The sequence below is a fragment of the Armigeres subalbatus genome, chromosome 2 (genome assembly GCF_024139115.2).
Source record: "Armigeres subalbatus isolate Guangzhou_Male chromosome 2, GZ_Asu_2, whole genome shotgun sequence".
NCBI lineage: Eukaryota > Metazoa > Arthropoda > Insecta > Diptera > Culicidae > Armigeres > Armigeres subalbatus.
The window spans coordinates 408,549,695-408,569,710 of NC_085140.1; the positions used below are offsets into that span (position 1 = coordinate 408,549,695).

Here is a 20,016-nt window from a genome sequence, read left to right on the forward strand (position 1 = left end):
TTTGGAAAAATTTCCTGGAGCTGTGACCGCAGGAATGACTATAGAAAATCGAAAACAATGCCGCCTTGAATTTACAAAAGAGTTATAGCGATGATCACAGATAATTCTTTAATAAGTGCTCAAAGATAGAACCGGGAGTTTTCCGCAGGATGTCTCCAATAATTTTGGCAAGAATTCCTAAAGCGCTTTCCGTAGGAATTCATGAAGGATTTCTGCAAGCAAGCTCTGAAGATATTCCGCAGATATTTTTGTGGAGAATTTACTTGAATTCACGACAAATTTCCCAAATGAATTACAAAATAATTTCCCAGGGGAATTTTTGTAAGAATACTCGAAGGAATTCCCACAGATGTTCTCGGAAGAATTTCCACAGATAATTTGGAGCAACTTCTGCACTTCAGCAGATCCACGGGCAGTTGGATTTCTGAAAACATTTCCATGAAAATTTCCGGGAGAATTTCCGGAGGATGACCCGCAGAAATCTTTGGGATGAATAAGTAAGAATGGTAAAAAAAAATTCTGCCTGAATTTTTAGAAAAGCTTGTTACAAGAATTGAAGAAGAAATAACGGACTAATTTCTGTTGGAGTTCACCCAAATTATTCTGCCATATTTCCAAAGAAATTTCTTCTGAAATTTCTAAAAATATTCCTCTGGAATTTTTGAAGAAATTTACGCTTGATTCTGACTTAAAAATTAACGGAGCTTGAGCAACTATGTTAGATTTTGTATTATTTGTTTCTTGATATGAATTCAAATATTTGTTTCACAGAAGTTTTATTTAAAAACGGAGCTTCATTGTCTAATTCCTTAATATCTAAGCAAGTTTGTCTTGTGATCAATAACTACAACGAAGCTGCCTTATCAATTACTTTAGAAGAAATCGCGGTTTTGGCAGATATTTTAATTTTTGCCACGTTTATATTTAATCAATTATGATCAAATCTGGCCTTAACATTCATTTGTAATCAACGTACCTTGTGCCGAATTTTATAAAGTTCTATCAACAAAAAAAAGGAATAAAACATGCCAAAGCCATCATCTAATCCAAAAAGCGGTGCTTATGCAAATACTTTTGACTGTTTAGTTCTTGTTCCCTTAGATTCAGTACTTCTAGTGCCGAATAAGGTCATTTATAAGGGTTGTAATACTTTCTGCCGGTTTATTAGTCATATTAGCATTTTGATACAAACAGTTGCAGTTTAAAATCATATTTGAAATCAGTAATAATTGTAAAAAAAGAACTTGAAGAGAAGACGCTCAATAAATTGTTATACAAAAATTGACATTTAACGTATATTTGCTTAGAATTTAGATCTGTATCGCGCGGATTTGGCGCGGAATGAATTTCATGTCGCGCGGAAATGGCGCGGATTTGATTTTAGTCGGCGCGGAAAATATTTCAGAATCTCCGTAACAACCCTGGAACTGATTTGGGATGTTATACCCCATGATAAATATCTTTTAGAAAACTCCAAATGTGGGGAGCACTGGCTCTGAGATGCTTTTCAACTTGTTCTACACAGTTGTGCAGTAACCAACACGAAAGGAGCGAAAACAAAGCGAAAATCTGTGGGGGCTGCCTATCCGATTCTGTTTTTTCGCACTTGTATACAAATTTGATAAATTTGTTATCATGGCTTGTTATGATTCGGAACAGTTTTTGCCTCTCTTTTATCGTTGTTCGTTATCTATTGAGAGCGATTTCTACAAACCCTGTTTGCACAACACATTCAAGAAGTTTTTTCAAATTTGCCATCAATTTCTACTCAAAATCCATTGCATATTGTCTTTATTCACCAAGCATTACGAGTGTTAAAATTTAAAATATTGTAACCGAAGAGGCATTTGAATTCAAATCAAAAATCAAATCAAAAATTCTCAGGGAGCTGCTCCGAAAAACGTTAAATAAATGTTCTCGTATCACTTATTTAATATTTTTTTTTGTTTTTTTTTTGCTTATGGCTAGGATCCTTAATGAACCCCAACATATATCAAACGCCAAAGTAATTTAAATCTTATGCCACGTTGGTATAATTTATTATTTTTCACCTAGATAGAGTTTTGCACGTTTTCAAGGTTTCCTGAATCCTGACCAAGCGTCCTAAAATGTTTTTTTTTGTGCAAACCAATTTTTCTAACCCAGAATAGAAGCTAAATATTTTGCAATATTCGAAAAAATACATCACGTTTATTAAATGGATTATCTATAGGATGCAGCGAAGTTTTTCATGAAACATTACATACATTTTAATTTGTCGACAATATTTTAGTGTGGTTATAATTTCTGGAACAGTCTATATTCGGCCAAACGACTTTTTCAGCCAGATGAACTGGTCGGCCGAACGACATTTTCGACCGTATGTCCATTCAGGGCAACTTAAATTTTCGGCCAAATAACTTTCGGTCAAATGGCGTTCTGCCTATCCGACTTGGTAAATTTGATTTCAATGAGGAATTCTTTGCATTTTGACGGGAAATCCTTTTCAATTTCCACGAAAACTTCCATAAGGATATTCGTCGCCATTTCCATGGAAGTTGTCAAAAAGAAGCTATTCGAAATGTGCACGGATAGATTTTAATTTTCATGGGAAATTCTTTGTAGTTTTCTCGGATTTTTTTTCCGGAATGAGCACTTAAATTCTTCAGAATTCCCACGGAAAATTTCTACAAAATTTAATTTTTTAAGTTTTGAAGGAAGGCTTTTTGAAATTTGAGCGAGAAAAAGGTTAGGAATTTTCAAGGAAAACAGTGATATTTTTACGAAATACTGTCTGGAATTTTATTTATTGAACGGCTTCTTAGTCTTGCAATTATTACAACGAGTTTTTTCAACACGGGGATTGAAACGTCGGGTAAATAAAAAACTCGTTGTAATAATTGCAAGACGGAGTAGCCGTTCAATAAATAAAATTAAAACGTACAGTCGATCCATAACCAGTAAACTGTCCGGAATTTCAACGAGATGTTTTCAGGATATCAATTATGAAATTTTACTTTGAAATTTTTCTTCGGGATTTCAACGGAACATTCTGGGGACTCCGGCATGACAAATTTGAAACGGTGGCGTGTCGATGCAAAAATGTCTTCGAGGTCGTGATACCAAAAACTCGATTTGTGCATTTGATTGCACAACATGTGAAAGATTTAGTTTGATAAATGTATTGTAGGGTGACTATAGGATTTTTTTGTAATATTCTTCCAAATACAAGTCCCTATGGGATAATGTATAGTAGAGTGGGGCGTCATGGTCATTTTTTCAAATCAATGGTTTTTCGAAGCCATTCTGGATCCTGAACAACTGTGCAGAGTTTGGGACCGATTGGTTGCTTCCTCGCATTCCGCATCGCGTTTGAAGTTTGTATGGAAATTAGTATGGGAGAACGTATATTTTTGCATTTCTACTACTAGAGGTTTCAGTTCATCGTAAACCAAGTGGCACATTGCGTTAAAGTATAACCCAAAGAATTCCGAAAAACTTTGCTGAAGAAGACACGTTGCTGGAACGTCCACGAAAAAAGTTATAACGCTTCGAAAATTGAGTGCTCAAACCATATGCAAAAAATCATTTATTCTGCCAGCACGTCCGAACTACGTGGAGCAATAATTTAACTGAGTGTTATTTCAAAATTATTGGTTTTTTAGGACTTTGGGGCTAATGGGAGATATTCGGAATGAGTTCACAAAGTAAAAATTTCGACTAGAAGGAAAATGGGTTTTGCCTTCTGACAATTACAGGTTGTCCGGTAGTGCTGGCAGAAACATATATTTCTTGCATATGGTTTAAACAATCAATTTTCTAAACATAATAACATTTCTTGTAGACCTTCCAGCTGCGTACCTTATTCGGCAAAATCTTTCGGCATCTTCCAGGCTATATGCTAACGTATTGAGTCACGTGATTGATGATGAATTTAAGCCGCTAATAGTAAAAATGTAAAAAAATATGTTTTCCCATACTAATCTCCATGTAAATTTAAAACGCGATGCGTCATGCGGGGTCGCAACCAATCGAGCCCATATTTTGCACAGTTGATTGGGGTCCCAAAACGATTCAGAAAAACCTTGATCTCACTTGATCGGACGAAGTTTGCGTTTTTCCATACAGCTGCGCCCCACTCTAATGTATAGACTGTAATAACGATCTTCTAGCAAGTAATTCCAGAGTCAAAACCGGGTATTACTACTGACATGAATTCTTCGGATGTTCTTAAGAATTCCTGGCGAATTAACTTCTGCCGTTTTTCGTAAATTATTCTTCAGGAAATACTTTAAGAGTACTTTCAGAAATTCCTATAGAAACTCTTTCGAAATTTTTTTCAGGTGTTCCTTCGAATACTAACAAAATTCTATTCTCTCGGAAATTTCTTCGGCAAAAATTACTTCCACAAGGCAAAATTTTCCTCTGGTGATTTCCCCAGAAAATCCCCCGGAAATTACTTCGCAGATAAATTCAAAGAATGTAAGTAATATAAGAAAATATCGAAAATTTCTTCGTTGATTCCTTTACGAGTTTCATAAGGAATGTCTTCGGAAATTCTTTTAGAAATTCCTTTGAGAATTGTAGGAGTTCTTTAAAAATTAAAATTAAAATTCGGATATTCCTTCAGGAATTGTTGAAATTGTTTTAGGAATACCTTCGAAAATTACTTTAGAAGAAATCCTTCCGTAACTTGATTAGGAAATTCCCTTAGTATTTTTTTCTGAAATTCATTAAGGAATATCTACGGGATATGTTTTAGGAAATCCTTCATACATTCTTTTGAGAACTCCTCCAATAAATTACGCCAGGTATTCCTTTTGACATTTCTTCGGAAAATTCTCTGGAAAGACCTTTGTAAATTTATCCGAAATTCTTTGGAAACTTCCTCCTCTGCGGCAATCATCTTTGTAAAACCATATGAAATTTCTTCCAAAATTCCCACAGGAATTATTCTAGAAATTTATTCCTATTTATTCCTAGAATTCCTTATTCCTTGAATTTAAAAAAATATATATTGATGTTTCCCAAAAGAATGTTTGTATCTATCTCCGAAGTAATTTCCTGAGAATTTGCCGATAGAATCCACGAAAAAAAGTCGAAGGAATTCCTGAAGGAACAGAGAACATCAAGAAATTCAAGTTATTTTGGAAATTTCTTTGGGAATTTGTTTGGTAATTCCTGAAAGTAATTCCGGCGGATTGCTAAAGGAATTCCTTAAGGAAATTCCGGAGGATTTTCCAAAAGAATTCTTAGACATATTTTGGAAGAAAGTTTCAAAAGAATTCCTAAAAGAATTTCAGGAGGTGTTTCTATATTTATTTGCTTAGGATTTTTAAAGAAATTCTTCAGTTGTTGTTTTGAGCTCGTTGCGCGCGGATGTATAGCAGCTAGATTGCTGCTTCTGATTGTCAATACAGTCCAATTTCGTTTTCCGCCAAGCGCTCCCCGTGTGACATGGGTGGAGGTTGCTGAATTTTTACGACAATTGGATACCGATGTATCGCTTAAGGAGACGGTATACAAAACAGCACTGGATCGATCGCTTTTTTTGAAGTTTGTCTCGATGGATGCGATGCAAGACTCGACTCGTTAAGGAAGAATACGGGACCGCAAAAATTCAGCTATGCCAGTGGAATGTCTGTGGAAGTCAACATGACGGTTGCCGGTACCAATGTACAATATATCAGAGTGTTTGATTTGCCACCAGAATTACCTAAACAGCGGCTTACGGAGTATGGAGAAGTTGATCGTGTGGTTCGGGGAAAATTCCTTCCAAACATTGGCCTGGATCATTTGTACACCGGTGTGAGAGGTGTGTATATCGATGTGAAGAAGGAAATTCCTCCTTCATTCGAAGTGTCGAAATGGAAGGGAATGGTTTTCTACCAGGATTTGCGGAACAAATGCTTTTTATGTCGAGCTGAAGGTCATCGAAAGGATGCGTGTCCACAAAGGAATAAAGTGAATCAGCAAAAGGAACAAACAGCGGGAATGAAGGAAAATGGACCAGAAAGACAACGAAAATCATACTACGGGGTTGTTATCGGCTTCAAAGCAGCAATCAGAATGGTATTGCGGAAGCAAGGAAAAATATCATCATTGAAGTGCCAGAGGAGGATGTAGTCGAACTGGACGCCGAATCAACTGATCGAACGGAAACATTCGAGATACCGGATTCGATGGTAGAACGCGACAATGACAAACAATGTTCTTCAAAAACAAAACGGATCGGATCTGGTTTGTGAAGAAGGGAATTATGGGCTACACGGACCTCCACAGAAAGATGAAAGAGGAAGAAGAGGAAAAAACTAGCGCAATTAACAACTCAACAACGGGAACACGTTATCACTGTGGGATCGGCCGAATAAAATACTTCTGGAACTTCTTCGGAATAATTTGTTGTATTATTTCTAATGATTTCGGCTCTGTAGAGTTTTTAATTAAACAATTGAGCCTAATAAATAAATGAAATGGTAAAAAAAAAGAAATTCTTTGATGAATTTAGTAATGAATCACTGGAGGAAAAACCGATGGATTACTTATAGAGTAATTTACGATGGAACTCCTGGAGGAATTTTTGAAGGTATGCATGAAAGATCTTCTGGATGACTAATCGAATTGATTCTTGGGGGTATCTTTTTACGAAAAAATAGCTGTATTATATTCCCAACGAACTTTTGGATAAATTCATGAAATATCACCTGAATGAATAATCTAAGAAATTTATCGACAAATTTCCGAAGCAACTCCTGAAGTAAATTCCTTTTTTGTAAAAATCCGAAAAAGTATGAAGATGGATCGACTGCAATCCCGATATAATTAGGTTTATATTTTTGGCATAAAGTCTTAATTCCAGATTCAAAATAGGGTTTTGCTTTACTACTGTCCGGATTTGCGCATGAATTTCCGAAGAAATTCCTTCAGATGTCCTTCAGAATGAAATAGAAAATTTTAAAGGAGTTTTCGTAGCTGAGTTTCTAACGGAAATTCGAAAGGATTGTCTAAGAAATTCCCAAAAGAATTTGCAAATGAAATTTCCCAATGATTCCTAAAAGAATTTCTGAAGGAGTTTATAAGAGATTTCCGAAAAAATGCTCAAATGAAATTCCGTAGTAATTTTCAAAATGAATCTCCGAAGATCTAAAGGAATCTCTAGAAGATTTGCTAAAAAAAACCTGAAGGAATGACCGAAGGAAGAAAAAATTCGTATATTTCTGAGAGAAATTTCGAAGGTATTCTAAGAATTTCTTCCAAGAGATTTCTCCCAAGAGAGGGAAGGGATTAATGAAGAAATTCCTAGCAGAACTTCTAAAATATATTACAAAGAAATTCCTAAATTAATTTCCGAAGAAACTCCTGAAGAAACTTCCAAAGGCATTAATAAAGAAACTTCGGAAGGATTAAAGGAATTTCCGAAGGTATTCCTAAAACAATTTCCAAAGGAATCTTTCAATTTATTTTCGGAATTACATTTTTTTTGGAAATACTTTTCTAAATTTCCTCGAAAATTCCTTCAGAAAATCCTTCAAGAATACATTTACAAATTCATCTAGGAATTTCCTCGGAAATTCATTTAGAAATTCCTTTGAAAAATCCTTTAGGAATACTTTTATGGGATCCTTTAGATTTTTTTGAATTCCTACGGTAACCCCTTTAGAAATTCTTTTAAGAATATCTACAGAAATTGTTTCAGGAAAATCTTCCGAAATTCTTTATGAATTCCTTTGTAAATTGCCTTAAAATTTCCTGCACAAATTGAATTAGGAACTCCTTCAAATTATTTTAAAAGAAATTGAGTTAACAATCATTGAAGGATACTCTCAAACAAATGCTTCCAGTCATTCTTCAGAAAATCCCTTCCGAAATTCTAGTAATAGATTCTTTTGGGAATCCTTCAAAAATTATTTGAAAGAGCTGCTTCGAAAATTTCATCTGGAAATTCCTTTAGGATTCCCTTTTTCATTCTTCAATAAATTTCTGGAAAAAAATCTCAAACAAAATATCCGGGATAATTCCAGTAGGAATTTCATATGGTTTTACTAAAAAAAGGAAGTTCCGAAGGAATTTCTGGATGAATTTACGAAGGCCTTTTCAGAAGGAGGAGGATTCTCAGGAGGAATGACCAAATGAAAGACGTAATTTTCTCAATTATCTCTGGGGGGAATTCCTGACATCCCTTAGTCATTTATTACAACTGGGGGTGGCCTATACCAGGAATACAGGCAATTAACTTTGTTGGATACAAATAATTACAGGAAAGTTTATTTAAGAAATATTTATTAATGCCAAGAAATTCTCTCTAGTTTTAAAAAATAGAATCATCCAGGACTCACAAAAAAATCACAGAAGCACAGATTTCGAAATTCTATTTCCTGAAATATTTGGAGTTCCTGATACAATTTACAGCTCAACAATTAGAAATGTTTTTTTTTCCGAATCGCAAAAAAAAATCGCCGGTAGTCAATTTAGAGGAGTTCGTTTTAGTCGTCGGAGATTTTATTTGAATGTAGAACATTTGGTTTTTGAAGGTAGAATATAAAAACCACATAAAAAGGGTAAGAAAAGGGATCAGCTTCGAAATGACTCCTTTGGTACATGAGGTGCATAACAAATGTTGGGAAACCAAATGAGAAGGTCACAAATATGGGAGAAAGATCCGTATCTGTACAGTTTTTCATCGAGCGGGTTAGAAAGGAAAGCTATTTCTGCTATCAAGCTAATTTTATCGAAATTCAAAGCTACTTCCACCCATCGAACAGTTACTGATACTTACCATCTTTTTTATCTGGTCGCGGTTCATTCCAAGGTTGAATGTCAGCCTTGCCCAAAGTTATAAACACAAGGTTACCGAAGAAGTAGACGGCAGCAGCTATGTAGAACACTGTTCGCCACTGAACTGGGTCAGCCTGGAAGATCATTCGAGTTTAGATAACACTTTCATTCTAATATGTATATATTGCGAGGAAATACTTACCGCATCATGTAGTACAAGCCCCACAATCAACGGAGCGATGATTGACATTATGTTGGCCGCACAGTTGGTAATACCCATCATTGTTCCAGCATGATTGGGTGCAAGATCGATATGATTGACCTGGAAGCCCAAATAGGTCGCAGAGTTGATTCCAACGGCCATGGTTAGTAATGCAACGGCCAAGTCGATCTCTCCTTTCGGAACGAAAGCCAATCCCAGCAGAGCTGCCATAGGAATCCATAGACCGATCGTGTTGAATACTTTTCTACTAGTAACACGTGACAAGTATTGCCTGTTGATCAGGAAATCGGAAATGGGGCTCAAAATCATGCTCAGAATCCACATAACCAGATATGGTAAACTAGACAACAGAGCGTTGCTCTTGATATCTAGGTCGAGTACGTTCTTCATGAACGTAGGCATCTCAGTCAGCAGAGTCCAGAAGCCCCAATTGTGGCTGCAATGTGCAACCGTTAAAGCGATCATCGGCGCCGAAGTTAAAATAGCCGCCCATGGTGTGACGATCTTTTTACTATGATCTTGATTTCCCAGCGAACTCTCAATAAAGTCGCGTTCCTCAGAGGATATCGTTCTGTGCTCAACCGGCGAGTTACCACCGAAGAAGAACCAAACTACCGTCCACACGATACCTGCAGCACCGGATACGTAAAAAATGCCTGGCCACCCAACGGACGACGATGCCAGGAAACCGCTACTGGCCAGCATTACCACCGTTCCAAACTGAGCACCTGCGTAACAATACGTCCCAAGACGCCCTCTCTCCGATACAGGAGCCCATTTCGACAGGAGTGTATGGGTCGATGGGAAGATAAAACCTTGACTAAGGCCTTGTACTATTCGGAGGGTTATCACTAGCTGTAATTTAAAACTTATTTTTAGACACTGAAATTTTCCATAGAAGCATTACTCACCTTATCACCTCCTATGTGGGCAAACAGTGGCGTCAGAACAGCGAGAGTGGAACAAATTCCCAGTGAAAATAGTAACAAAACTTTTGCACCCACTCGCTGTGCAAGCTGTCCTGCTGGGATTTGCGTTACCACGTAACCCCAGAAAAAACTGCTGAGAATCACAGATTTGGTTTGCTCGCTCCAGTCGAAATGATCGAATGTGCTCGAACTATTCTTATCGACCATGGCTACGATAGCCACCGAGAGGTTGACCCGAAGGGCATAGGCAACCGTGAGACCGAAGAAGAGCAGCAATGTTTGCACATGGCGAATACCGAAGCCACTCGCTAAAAATAAATGAACAAGATCGAATTAGTGGCTTTGAATTTAAATGGTGGTTATTTGGGGAATTGCGTTTATAATCATAGATCAATATGCTAAAAATATGATAATTACGTTGAAACGCGAGATCGATGGGACGATAATCGTAACGTCTACCGCAACAGTTGAACATTTTTTTCGGTAGTATTGTATGTGATATAGCTATATTTTGCTAATGTGCACACTCTAACGTATGTTTTCTTTGCAGCCTCTATTCGGTGCACGAGTCAACGGTAAGTGAACAGAACGAATGCAAGGCCAACAGCATAATGCACACTAGTGCAACGCAATGATACGGCTGATGTACGCTTCAGGTTCTCTACCATCAGTTGTTGTTTTCGCATTACTGCCATATGGTTAGCACAGATTCAAGCTGTTCTTGATTCACATTTTTTAGCGTCATTATCGTTTTGAACGAAGCCAAAGGTTAAATGCACAGAATGAGTCAACTGCCTAATTAGAGAGAAATGCAGCTTCGAATCCAGACTATTTGGAAAATAATCTTCAATGCTGACAGAGTTATCCGAGTGCAAGCAGAGATATATGAACTGGTAGTCACTGATACAGAATGCTATTGATATCACGACGTGTCATCTGAGGGTACACCAGCTGTACTGCCCGTGCCTATAGAGAGCGGCCTCATCACAGATTGAGGTGGTTGAAGTTTCTCCAGTCAGATGAGCCAGCGTGGCCTAGAGAAATTCATCCGTATAAACAAAAGGATTCTTTCCGCGTAGTGATATCAATCGGAGGATCAACACAATGTCGTATATATTCTCTATTTGCACTGTAAGTTGTATTGTGGGTGCTGCTGTTTGTTTACGAATCTCTCTAGCTGAATGGGGAACTCTTCCACGATAGTGATATCGTAATATGTCTGCTGGTCTGGTTCAAGCACATAACATACACTTCTACAAACGAGAATGCTCGATACGAGCTTGGTGTTGCATATCGCTGGTATATCGTATAACAGTATTCATACAGTCAATCGCGGCAAATGTATGTATGCTAGCAGGAATATGGTTAACTCATTGGAAGTCGCGTCTCTAAATCATCCAATTTTAATACAAGTCTTTAGTGTAAGCAGTGCACAAGCGCGTCTGCTCTCAGGTTAACATAATAGGAAAGATGATTTGTGATTAATTCACCTACTTGCAGATTTAGTTTTTTTTTCTCAAAAAACGCTAATAGGGTAAGACGATATAATATGCCTCCCTAAGGCAATACCTATTTTTTTTTCCTTCCAATTTCTGTGTGTTCCATAGGCAATACCTATAATAACTTTTTAATTTTCAACGCAATTGATGCAAACGTTGTGTTATTTGGTAGTCCAAAAAGTCGCAAATTTAATCAAATAAACATATTACAACGAACATGTTGAAAAGTCGGGTCCTCCTTAGCCGTGCGGTAAGATGCGCGGCTACAAAGCAAACCATGCTGATGCACACTGGTTCAGAAGCCCCCAAAACGTGCGTTTTTTAGTTTTCGACCTGAAAACTACATTTTAGAGTCATGATGTCTTCAGAAGAGTTGAAGGATGTTTCTTGGGCCTTCTTTTGATAAGAAAATATCAATGATCTATCCACCTTGAAGGGCGGTATGAAATAAAAAATTTACGCAGATGTACAAAAGCAGTGGTTGTTCTCTGCAATGTTATAAAGAATGTGAATTGGAACATCTTTTCTGAAGACACAAAATTAGACAAGCGGTTTTGTAAGGAATTAGAGCACGTTTTGTATGAATGACCCCCAAAAATCATATTTTGAGCATAACTTTTTTGGAAATGATTTTAGCACTATGGTTTATTCTAGAAAGTTGTGCATAATGACAAAAAACATGTTTGTCTAGAAGACTACTTTGATCTATCTTAAAAGCTGTCAAAGTTATTAAGGAATCTTTAGAAAAAATAGTCAATTTTCACATCAACACACCATGAAAAGCGGCAAGAGGCGGCAAGCCAAACAGCCACCATCTGAAAGATTCGGTTTTAAGCTACTGAATGCACAATGTTTTGTTTTGTTCCGTCGTGTTCCACTATTGTTTTGAATCAACTTAAAATAGTCCTTAATGTACGTTTTTCAGTACAACTGTTACGTAAACAATTAAAAAGTGGCTAACATGATTAGTTATTTATTGCATCGTTACAATCTCGACAAATGACAGTCATTCGTCTTAAATGTGGCTATTTAGTCTTGATGGAGATTGTTACTATGCAATAAATAACCAATCATGTTAGCCACTTTTTAATTGTTTACGTAACAGTTGTACTGAAAAACGTACATTAAGGACTATTTTAAAAGTGGTGGAATTCAATGGGATGGTATTAACTCGTCTTATGACAAGTGAAGACATTCCACTAAAAAGCTCAAAATAATTTTCTTATCAAAATGACTATTTTAAGTTGATTCAAAACAATAGTGGAACACGACGGAACAAAACAAAACATTGTGCATTCGGTAGCTTAAACCAAATCTTTTAGATGGTGGCTGTTTGACTTGCCGCCTCTTGCCGCTTTCATGGGTGTGTTGATGTGAAAATTGACTATTTTTCTAAAGATTCCTTAATAACTTTGACAGGTTTCAAAGATAGATCAAAGTAGTCTTCTACAAACATGGTTTTAATCATTATGCACAACTTTCTAGAATAAACCATAGCGCTAAAATCATTTCCAAAAAGTTATGCTCAAAATATGATTTTGGGGTCATTCATACAAAACGTACTCTAATTACTTACAAAACCGTTTGTCAATATTGTGTTTTCAGAGAATGTCCCAATTCCATTCTTTATAACATTGCAGAGAACAACCACTGCTTTGTACATCTGCGTAAATTTTTGTTCATACCGCCCTTCAAGGTGGATAGATCATTGATATTTTCTTATCAAAAGAAAGCCCAAGAAACATCCTTCAACTCTTCTGAAGACATCATGACTCTAAAATGTAGTTTTCAGGTCAAAAACTAAAAAACGCACGTTTTGGGGGCTTCTGAACCAGTGTGTGATGGTGTCTGGGTTCGCTCGGTCTAGGCAATTTTCGGTTTGGAAATTGTCTCGACTTTCCTGGGCATAAATGGGGGGATGGGCTTGCACATTATACCGTCTTTCCCTATATTTTCTTGTATGCAGTGGATTCCCGGCGCCCTTGGCGAAATCTCTATTGGGCGCTCCGTCGTCGCGTGCACGCAGCGTTGATAAGACGCTACGTGGGCATTGATCCAAAGGCAAACAAAATGTGCATTTAGGGAACAATTCGAATCTTGTCTAACATAAGTAATATTGAAAGATATAATATATTGAAGGTGCTTCAAATTACAGTCAATACTACTGAATTGTAAATTACAGCCTCTAAGAATGTTTGAGAGTCGTTGAAAATTTTGACTATTTGTTACACATGTATGGAAGCTTGTAGAGTGGTGGTCATTTGTAGATTTTAGTATGATTTTTTAAAATAATCATGAAAAATCAATAGGTTCTTTACTCATGCGTCTTACGTCGAATTTTAGGGAGATTTAATAAACTGTGCTTTTTGGTTAAATAAAAACCAATTGTTTAGAAGTCGGAAGCAGGAAACGTAAAAAAAATCCGTGGTAAAAATTGTTTTTCATTGAGGAAATTCTTCTTCAACCAAGTAATATCCTACTGTTTACTTTATGAAGTTGTTAATTAATTACCGAAATCTCTTATTGCAGAGACTCCATTTTGGCAAAGCTGTTTGACGGGTGTCATCATATCAATTACACACCCTCGTTCAAAGTGAAAAAAAATAGTTTGCTGGAATCTGTCGCTGTCGGTCAAATACGATCAAAATGATTCTTTTTCGGACTACATGACCTTTTTTCTAAATGGAAGTTTATACAATATGCTTACAACTACTTCCAGGAAAAACACATTAGAGCAAAAGTGCTATTTCAGAATTGTATCAATCTCCTTCCGCCTCCAGCCAAAAAAATGGAAATAATTCGATCGACGCAATATGGAAATTAAATTGCAAGGTTTTCAAATAATTTATAAAATATTAAATATAATTAACACCAAACCATTCAACATGTTGATGTAGGGAAGGATGCTGTCGATCATTTAGTAATTTTTGATCGATCTATTAGTAGTTTGTTAATAACTCATTCCAGAAGCTGAATTTTAAAACGTGTTAAGTGTGGTGCACTTCTAGTACGAAAGTTCTTCTGCAACCCTGCCTAATGGTTCGTTGTCTAATAACGCTAATAACGGAGTTATAGCGCTAGTTGCAGTAACTTAAATTCAATAATTGTTTTTTTTATCATTTCGTACAAGTAACTGCAGCTGGCACCAGTAATGGGAAATGTCAAAAAAATGTCATGGCATTGCTATTACTAATTTCCTAAAAAAAAATTTCAAAAGTAATTTACAGTTCGGATTTTTTATTAACAAGTAGTACTTAAAGGGTCCTAGAACTTTGTCGAACAGATCATTGTTCCAAATACAAACTGTGAGCCATGAGAGCGAAATTTTAAAAAATGTCACGGAATGTCATGACATTAATATAATTTGACACTTATACGGCTCTCATGCCGCCAGTAGCAGTAAAACAAGTTATTAGCAAATTAGTTCCATGACATCGAAATGACATTTCCCGTCACTGGCTGGCGCTTTAACTCCGTTATTAGTGGACTAAAAACAACGAACCATTAGGCAGAGGTTGCAGAAAAACCCTCGCACTAGAAGTCCACCATACAACACATTTTAAAATTCAGCGTCTGGAAAAAAATATAACAAACTACTAAATAATTGAACCCAGATTACTACATGATCGATAACATCCTTGGATATGGGAATGCGAACATATTCTTTGTTTGCTCTAGATTACTCAAAATATTCCCACCATAGGTCTTTAGACTATGTAGTCGGCTTGTTATTATTTGGTCTCTATAAAAATAAAATTGTTTAATTTCTTATGGCCTAAATCTTGGTTTTGGCGTCCCCCTAAATGCTGGCGCAGGATAATAGAATTTTAAAATAATAAAGATAAATCTATGTATCAAGCAACCAGTGCACAATGTTCCCAGAGTCGAATCTAGCAAGACAAAAATATTTGCGCCTAAACTATTAGTTTTAGATATATAGTATCTTCAGGGAAAAAAAATCATAATTTTTGGCGATTTTTTTCCATGTAGTGAAATTAACATCCTTGGTGGTACCTATATTTCAGAAGTTCATAATATTAACTTTTTAATTTATCGGTATAGAATTGTGCAATGTTCCACAAAGTTGTAGAGCATTTAATTTTGAGCAACTTTGCCGAAGAAACCATGTTTTTATCACTTGTGTTTCACAAGTTATGAGCTTTTTCAATAAATACGTTAGGACGGTCTCTAAAAATCGGTTTTCTTCCCATAGCTTTTTATACATTAATTTCTCGCAAAAACTTAGTTCCGAGCACTTTTAAACCTTTTGAAGACGCACATTTTTGTTAAAAAACATGGATCCATCTCTTATAACAAAAGTTATTTGAGTTTTTCAATGAAAAACATGTTTTTTTCATATGCAAATATTTCAAAAAGGAGCGAATCGATTTTTAATCTATTAGTTCTATTCGAAAGCTCGTACTTTTCCTTGTTTATGAAATGAAAAATTGGAGAGCGTTTTTTGTTTAAAGAGTATATTTGATTTAAAAAAATGTTTTCAATCAAAAAACGGCTATAATTTGATAAATAAACGAGATAGGTCCATAGGTTCAACAAAAAGATGTGCTTTTAAAAGTTCTAAATGTGACCCATACAAAGTATCCCTCGAAAATCAATACATAAAAATATATTGAAAGAAACCCGATTTTAGTGAGGAAAGAAATGTTAGATTGATCAAAGTAGGCTAAATCATGCCCAGCATGCGAACTTTGTTGATAAAGCAGACAATCTATCTGTTACTGGTACTCTATTCGAGAATTAAAATACTGGCCTTACTTTATACCTAAAGTATTTGATTTTCGAACGACTAGGTATAAGGGATTGTTAGGATTTGGAATTAAACCAGTTTGACCTTTCATTATACTTGAAAGAACCTTAATATGTTGAGCTCACAGAGGGATCAAGTCTCCCGCAAGTTTTAAAAATGTCAAACTTTCTGTCTTTCGAAAAATTCGATATTTTGGAAATTTTCATGAAAAAATAATCACTTCCAATGAAGCTTTTGAATAACTAATATAATTCTCTATCAAGTCCACCCAAAACCGTATAAATGTACGCATGTTACATCAAGAAATATCCTAAACCAAAAGAGGGGATCATGTGTGTCCAGTTTCTCCTACCTTTTAGAAAACCAAGAATGCATTTTTGATAAACTACTTCCTATTTAAATTATTATTTGGGTCTTCTTTACCATCATCGGATAATAGTAAAAGAGATGAAAAATAAATTAGCTTCCTTCCCAACAAACATTGGAAGCTGACGTACCGCTTGTTCAAATAAAAATAGTCTTCTCTAATTAAAAAACTAGCTTCTTTTTCTCTGGCTCTACATTCCAGCAGTAACTTGACGTGCTTTTCAACTTTGTATTCTATTACAATTTCCTCAGTTATTAATTGAAAGCTTTCTATGCCCGCCATTGCATCAATATGTATCTTGTGTGACAGATACAATGGATACGCTATTACCCAGGTAGTCGAGAATGTTTCCCACCCGAAAACATCCTAGCCCGGACCGAGAATCGAATTCGCCGGATTGGCGATTCTATACGCCTTTGCTTGCAAGGCTAATTGTTTTGTTTGTTGGGTGCCAATTTTCACTTAAAACCACAAATGCTCTTTATTGATGAAATTCATTCGTTCAACGATAATTCAAACTATGGACAAAATTAGCTCAAATCCTATTCACGGTTGCCTAGTGGTATATAGAAGTGAGTTACGCCTGAAACTAACTGGGCTACTTGATACTTTGAATTGCTCTGATTAAAGAAGAACTCGTCATACCCCAACTCACACACTAATTTGTTTCTAGAAAGTCGACTTTGAATCGCTTACACAGATGTATGTTCATTGTACAATTAGTCTTACAAAAGGGTTTCAAAATTCCACCATACCAGCTAGCGATTTTTGGATTTTTAAATTTGCGGTGGCTGTTGCAATAATATTTCAAGGCTTTAATTGTGTCCACGGAATTTTAATTGACCAAAAGTTTTGAATAATATTAATCAAAAAAATAGGATTCATAAACGCAATTGGAAAACGCTCACTTCTATGAACGTTGAAATTGCTCCGCCTCTCCTTTCCTATTCTTGTGCCGAAGGAGCGTGACTTGGGAGTATCTTCAATCGTTATTTGTCGATGAGACTTGATATACTATTGAGACCAGAGTGTAAAATAATCGATTTTTTTTTGGTGAAGTCTACCTTTCTCGCTTAACATTTCAAAAGGACATAAGTAACATTTTTTTCATGAATTATTTTGAGCACTGCAATCGAAAGCTTTCCTGTTTTTCTGTTGATTGCGCTATTTAAATTAATTCATGAAAAAAATGTTACTTAGGTTCTTTTGAAAAGTTAAGCGAGCTTTCTTCACTTGTCAGCTCACTTCCAAACACATTCATAGTCGGCTCTAGACTGTCAATATTCGATTGAATGTTAGTCATTGAATATTTATGCACATTCTACAAATTGATAAATTATCTGAAATCTGAACACGTTTTAAATGAGTAAAATAATTTATCACATAGAACTCAACCCGACTCACGGATAAAGAGGCACTTTCAACGGTAAACATCAATGAAAACAATGCTAATTATATGTTTTTCTGCACATAGTGACCACACTCAGTGACAGTTGAATGAATGAGTTTGTGGAGTAGTCGTCTGACTATGTCATTCTATGTTTTGAATATTCATGCGATGTTTGTCAAAATTCGGACTGAAGTTGCTTCATGAAGATGAATATTTCAAGCTCTGATTGAGACATCACTAGTTACATTTTTTAATAATTTTAATTTTTAAATTAAATATTAAAATATTAACGCGGCTATGCCTACTTAGATCTCTATTTGATCGTGCTCAAAACATGAGTTAGTTATTAGAACTTAATATTTTGGCTATAACTTTTAAGATCTTTTTCAATACAAAACAATAGGACAGCATAATGTACATATTCACATATCAGTTATCAAAACATTGTAAATTAATGTCCAATTCGGGTGGTTAAATCCCAGGAATATAAGCAATTAACTTTAATTGAACTGAAGGACAGCATCGTCAAATGCAACTCTTTGCAATAAATCGTTTAAGGATAGATGACCACTCATTTGGGTTTTTGAAACGCATTTTGCATATAAAAAAATATATTTTGACCATATAGGCCAATTTGGCCTTATAGGAGACAATGAAAAAGGATTCCCCGTCCTTTAAAACTTGTTGTTAGTAAATAGGCTAGGACTAAGTGTCCTCTAATATTCTACCGCTCATAAAAAATCTACTCCATCGCTTATTTTTAGTCGTACGGAAAAATAAGCTCCAGATAGTTTCCTTAGAAAAACATACCTCCAGAAAAAAAGCTACTTTGATATTTTTGAAAATTTGATGATTTGCACTGTGGATAAATTTTACACATTTATGAGAGCCTTGGAAAATGATCACGAAAGTTGTCATTTTGTTGCAAGGCACAATATTATATATTCAACAGAGAACCAGATATAGGCCGGCTATTTCGTGGAAGGCGACGTACACGCTGGCTGCACGCGGTGGAATCGGACCTGGAGACCCTAAACGTTCGGGAAAACTCGAGTAACAACGCCCAAGACCGACGATTATGGAGCTCTACAATACGCCAGGCATAGGTGTATCGACGCTGTAGCCAACCAGGTATACAAGTAGATAAGTATCCTAAAAATAAGTAAATTTTTTAAATGCATTTTCCAAATTAAAAATGAGTCTCCAGGCCTTCTAAAAAATGTTTTTTTTTGTAAAAAAAGTATATTGGCCATAACTTCTGAGCCCATAGTCCGATCAGCCAATTTTCAATTGGAAACAATGAGACAGGAATCCCCGCCGAATTCAGTTTGTTGCGAGCGAATCGGTTAAATATAAAAGCTAGATGTTTTGTGCACATTACACAAATACCCTAGAGTGGGGCGCAGTTGTATGGAAAAACGCAAATTTCATCCTATCAAGTGAGTGGGACCCAAATCAACTATGGGCTCGGTTGATGGCGACCCAAAACAATTATGGGCTCGGTTGATGGCGTCCTCGCTTTCCGCATCGCGTTTCAAATTTATATGGAGATGGGAAAATAAATCCGTTCTTTTTTACATTTTTGCTCTTAGCGGCTTCAATTTATCGTCAATCACGTCACTAAATATGTTAGCATATAGTCTAAAAGATGCCGAAAGACTTTGCCGACGAAGGTACGTAGCTGGAAAGTCTCCAAAAAATGTTATTACGCTTCGAAAACTGATTCTGCAATCGATATCCAAGAAATCAATCATTCAGCCAGCACCACCGGACAACCTATGGTTGCCATTGAGCAAAACCCATCTTCCTTACGTTGTTAAATGATTCCGAATAACTCCATTAGCTTCAAAGCCCTATAAGATCAATTATTTTGAAATAACACTCAGCTCAATGATTGGCCGTGGTCGTTCCAGCAACGTACGTGTTATACTTTAACGCAATACGTTACTTGGTTTACGATAATCTGAAACCTGTAGAAGTAAAAATGCAGAAATATACGTTTTCCCATACTAATTTTCATACAAACTTCAAACGCGATGGGGAGAGCGAGGAAGCAACCAATCGGGCCCATTGATTTGAAAAAATG

General features: G+C 36.0%; 1 protein-coding gene across 3 annotated transcripts in view; it reads right to left on the reverse strand.

Moving 5' to 3' along the window:
• Window positions 1-20,016, reverse strand: part of LOC134213352 (putative inorganic phosphate cotransporter) — a 52,747-nt gene that overhangs the window by 2,485 nt on the left and 30,246 nt on the right. For 2 of the 3 annotated variants that reach the window (XM_062692340.1, XM_062692342.1), the window contains exons 2-4: window positions 9,889-10,214; window positions 8,957-9,832; window positions 8,756-8,888 (exon numbers count right to left, since the gene is read on the reverse strand). In XM_062692340.1, coding sequence (XP_062548324.1) covers window positions 8,756-8,888; window positions 8,957-9,832; window positions 9,889-10,214 — 1,335 coding nt within the window. Of the gene's footprint in view, window positions 1-8,755; window positions 8,889-8,956; window positions 9,833-9,888; window positions 10,215-10,323; window positions 11,135-20,016 lie in introns of those variants that run through there. The other variant, XM_062692341.1, reaches the window with a different exon arrangement.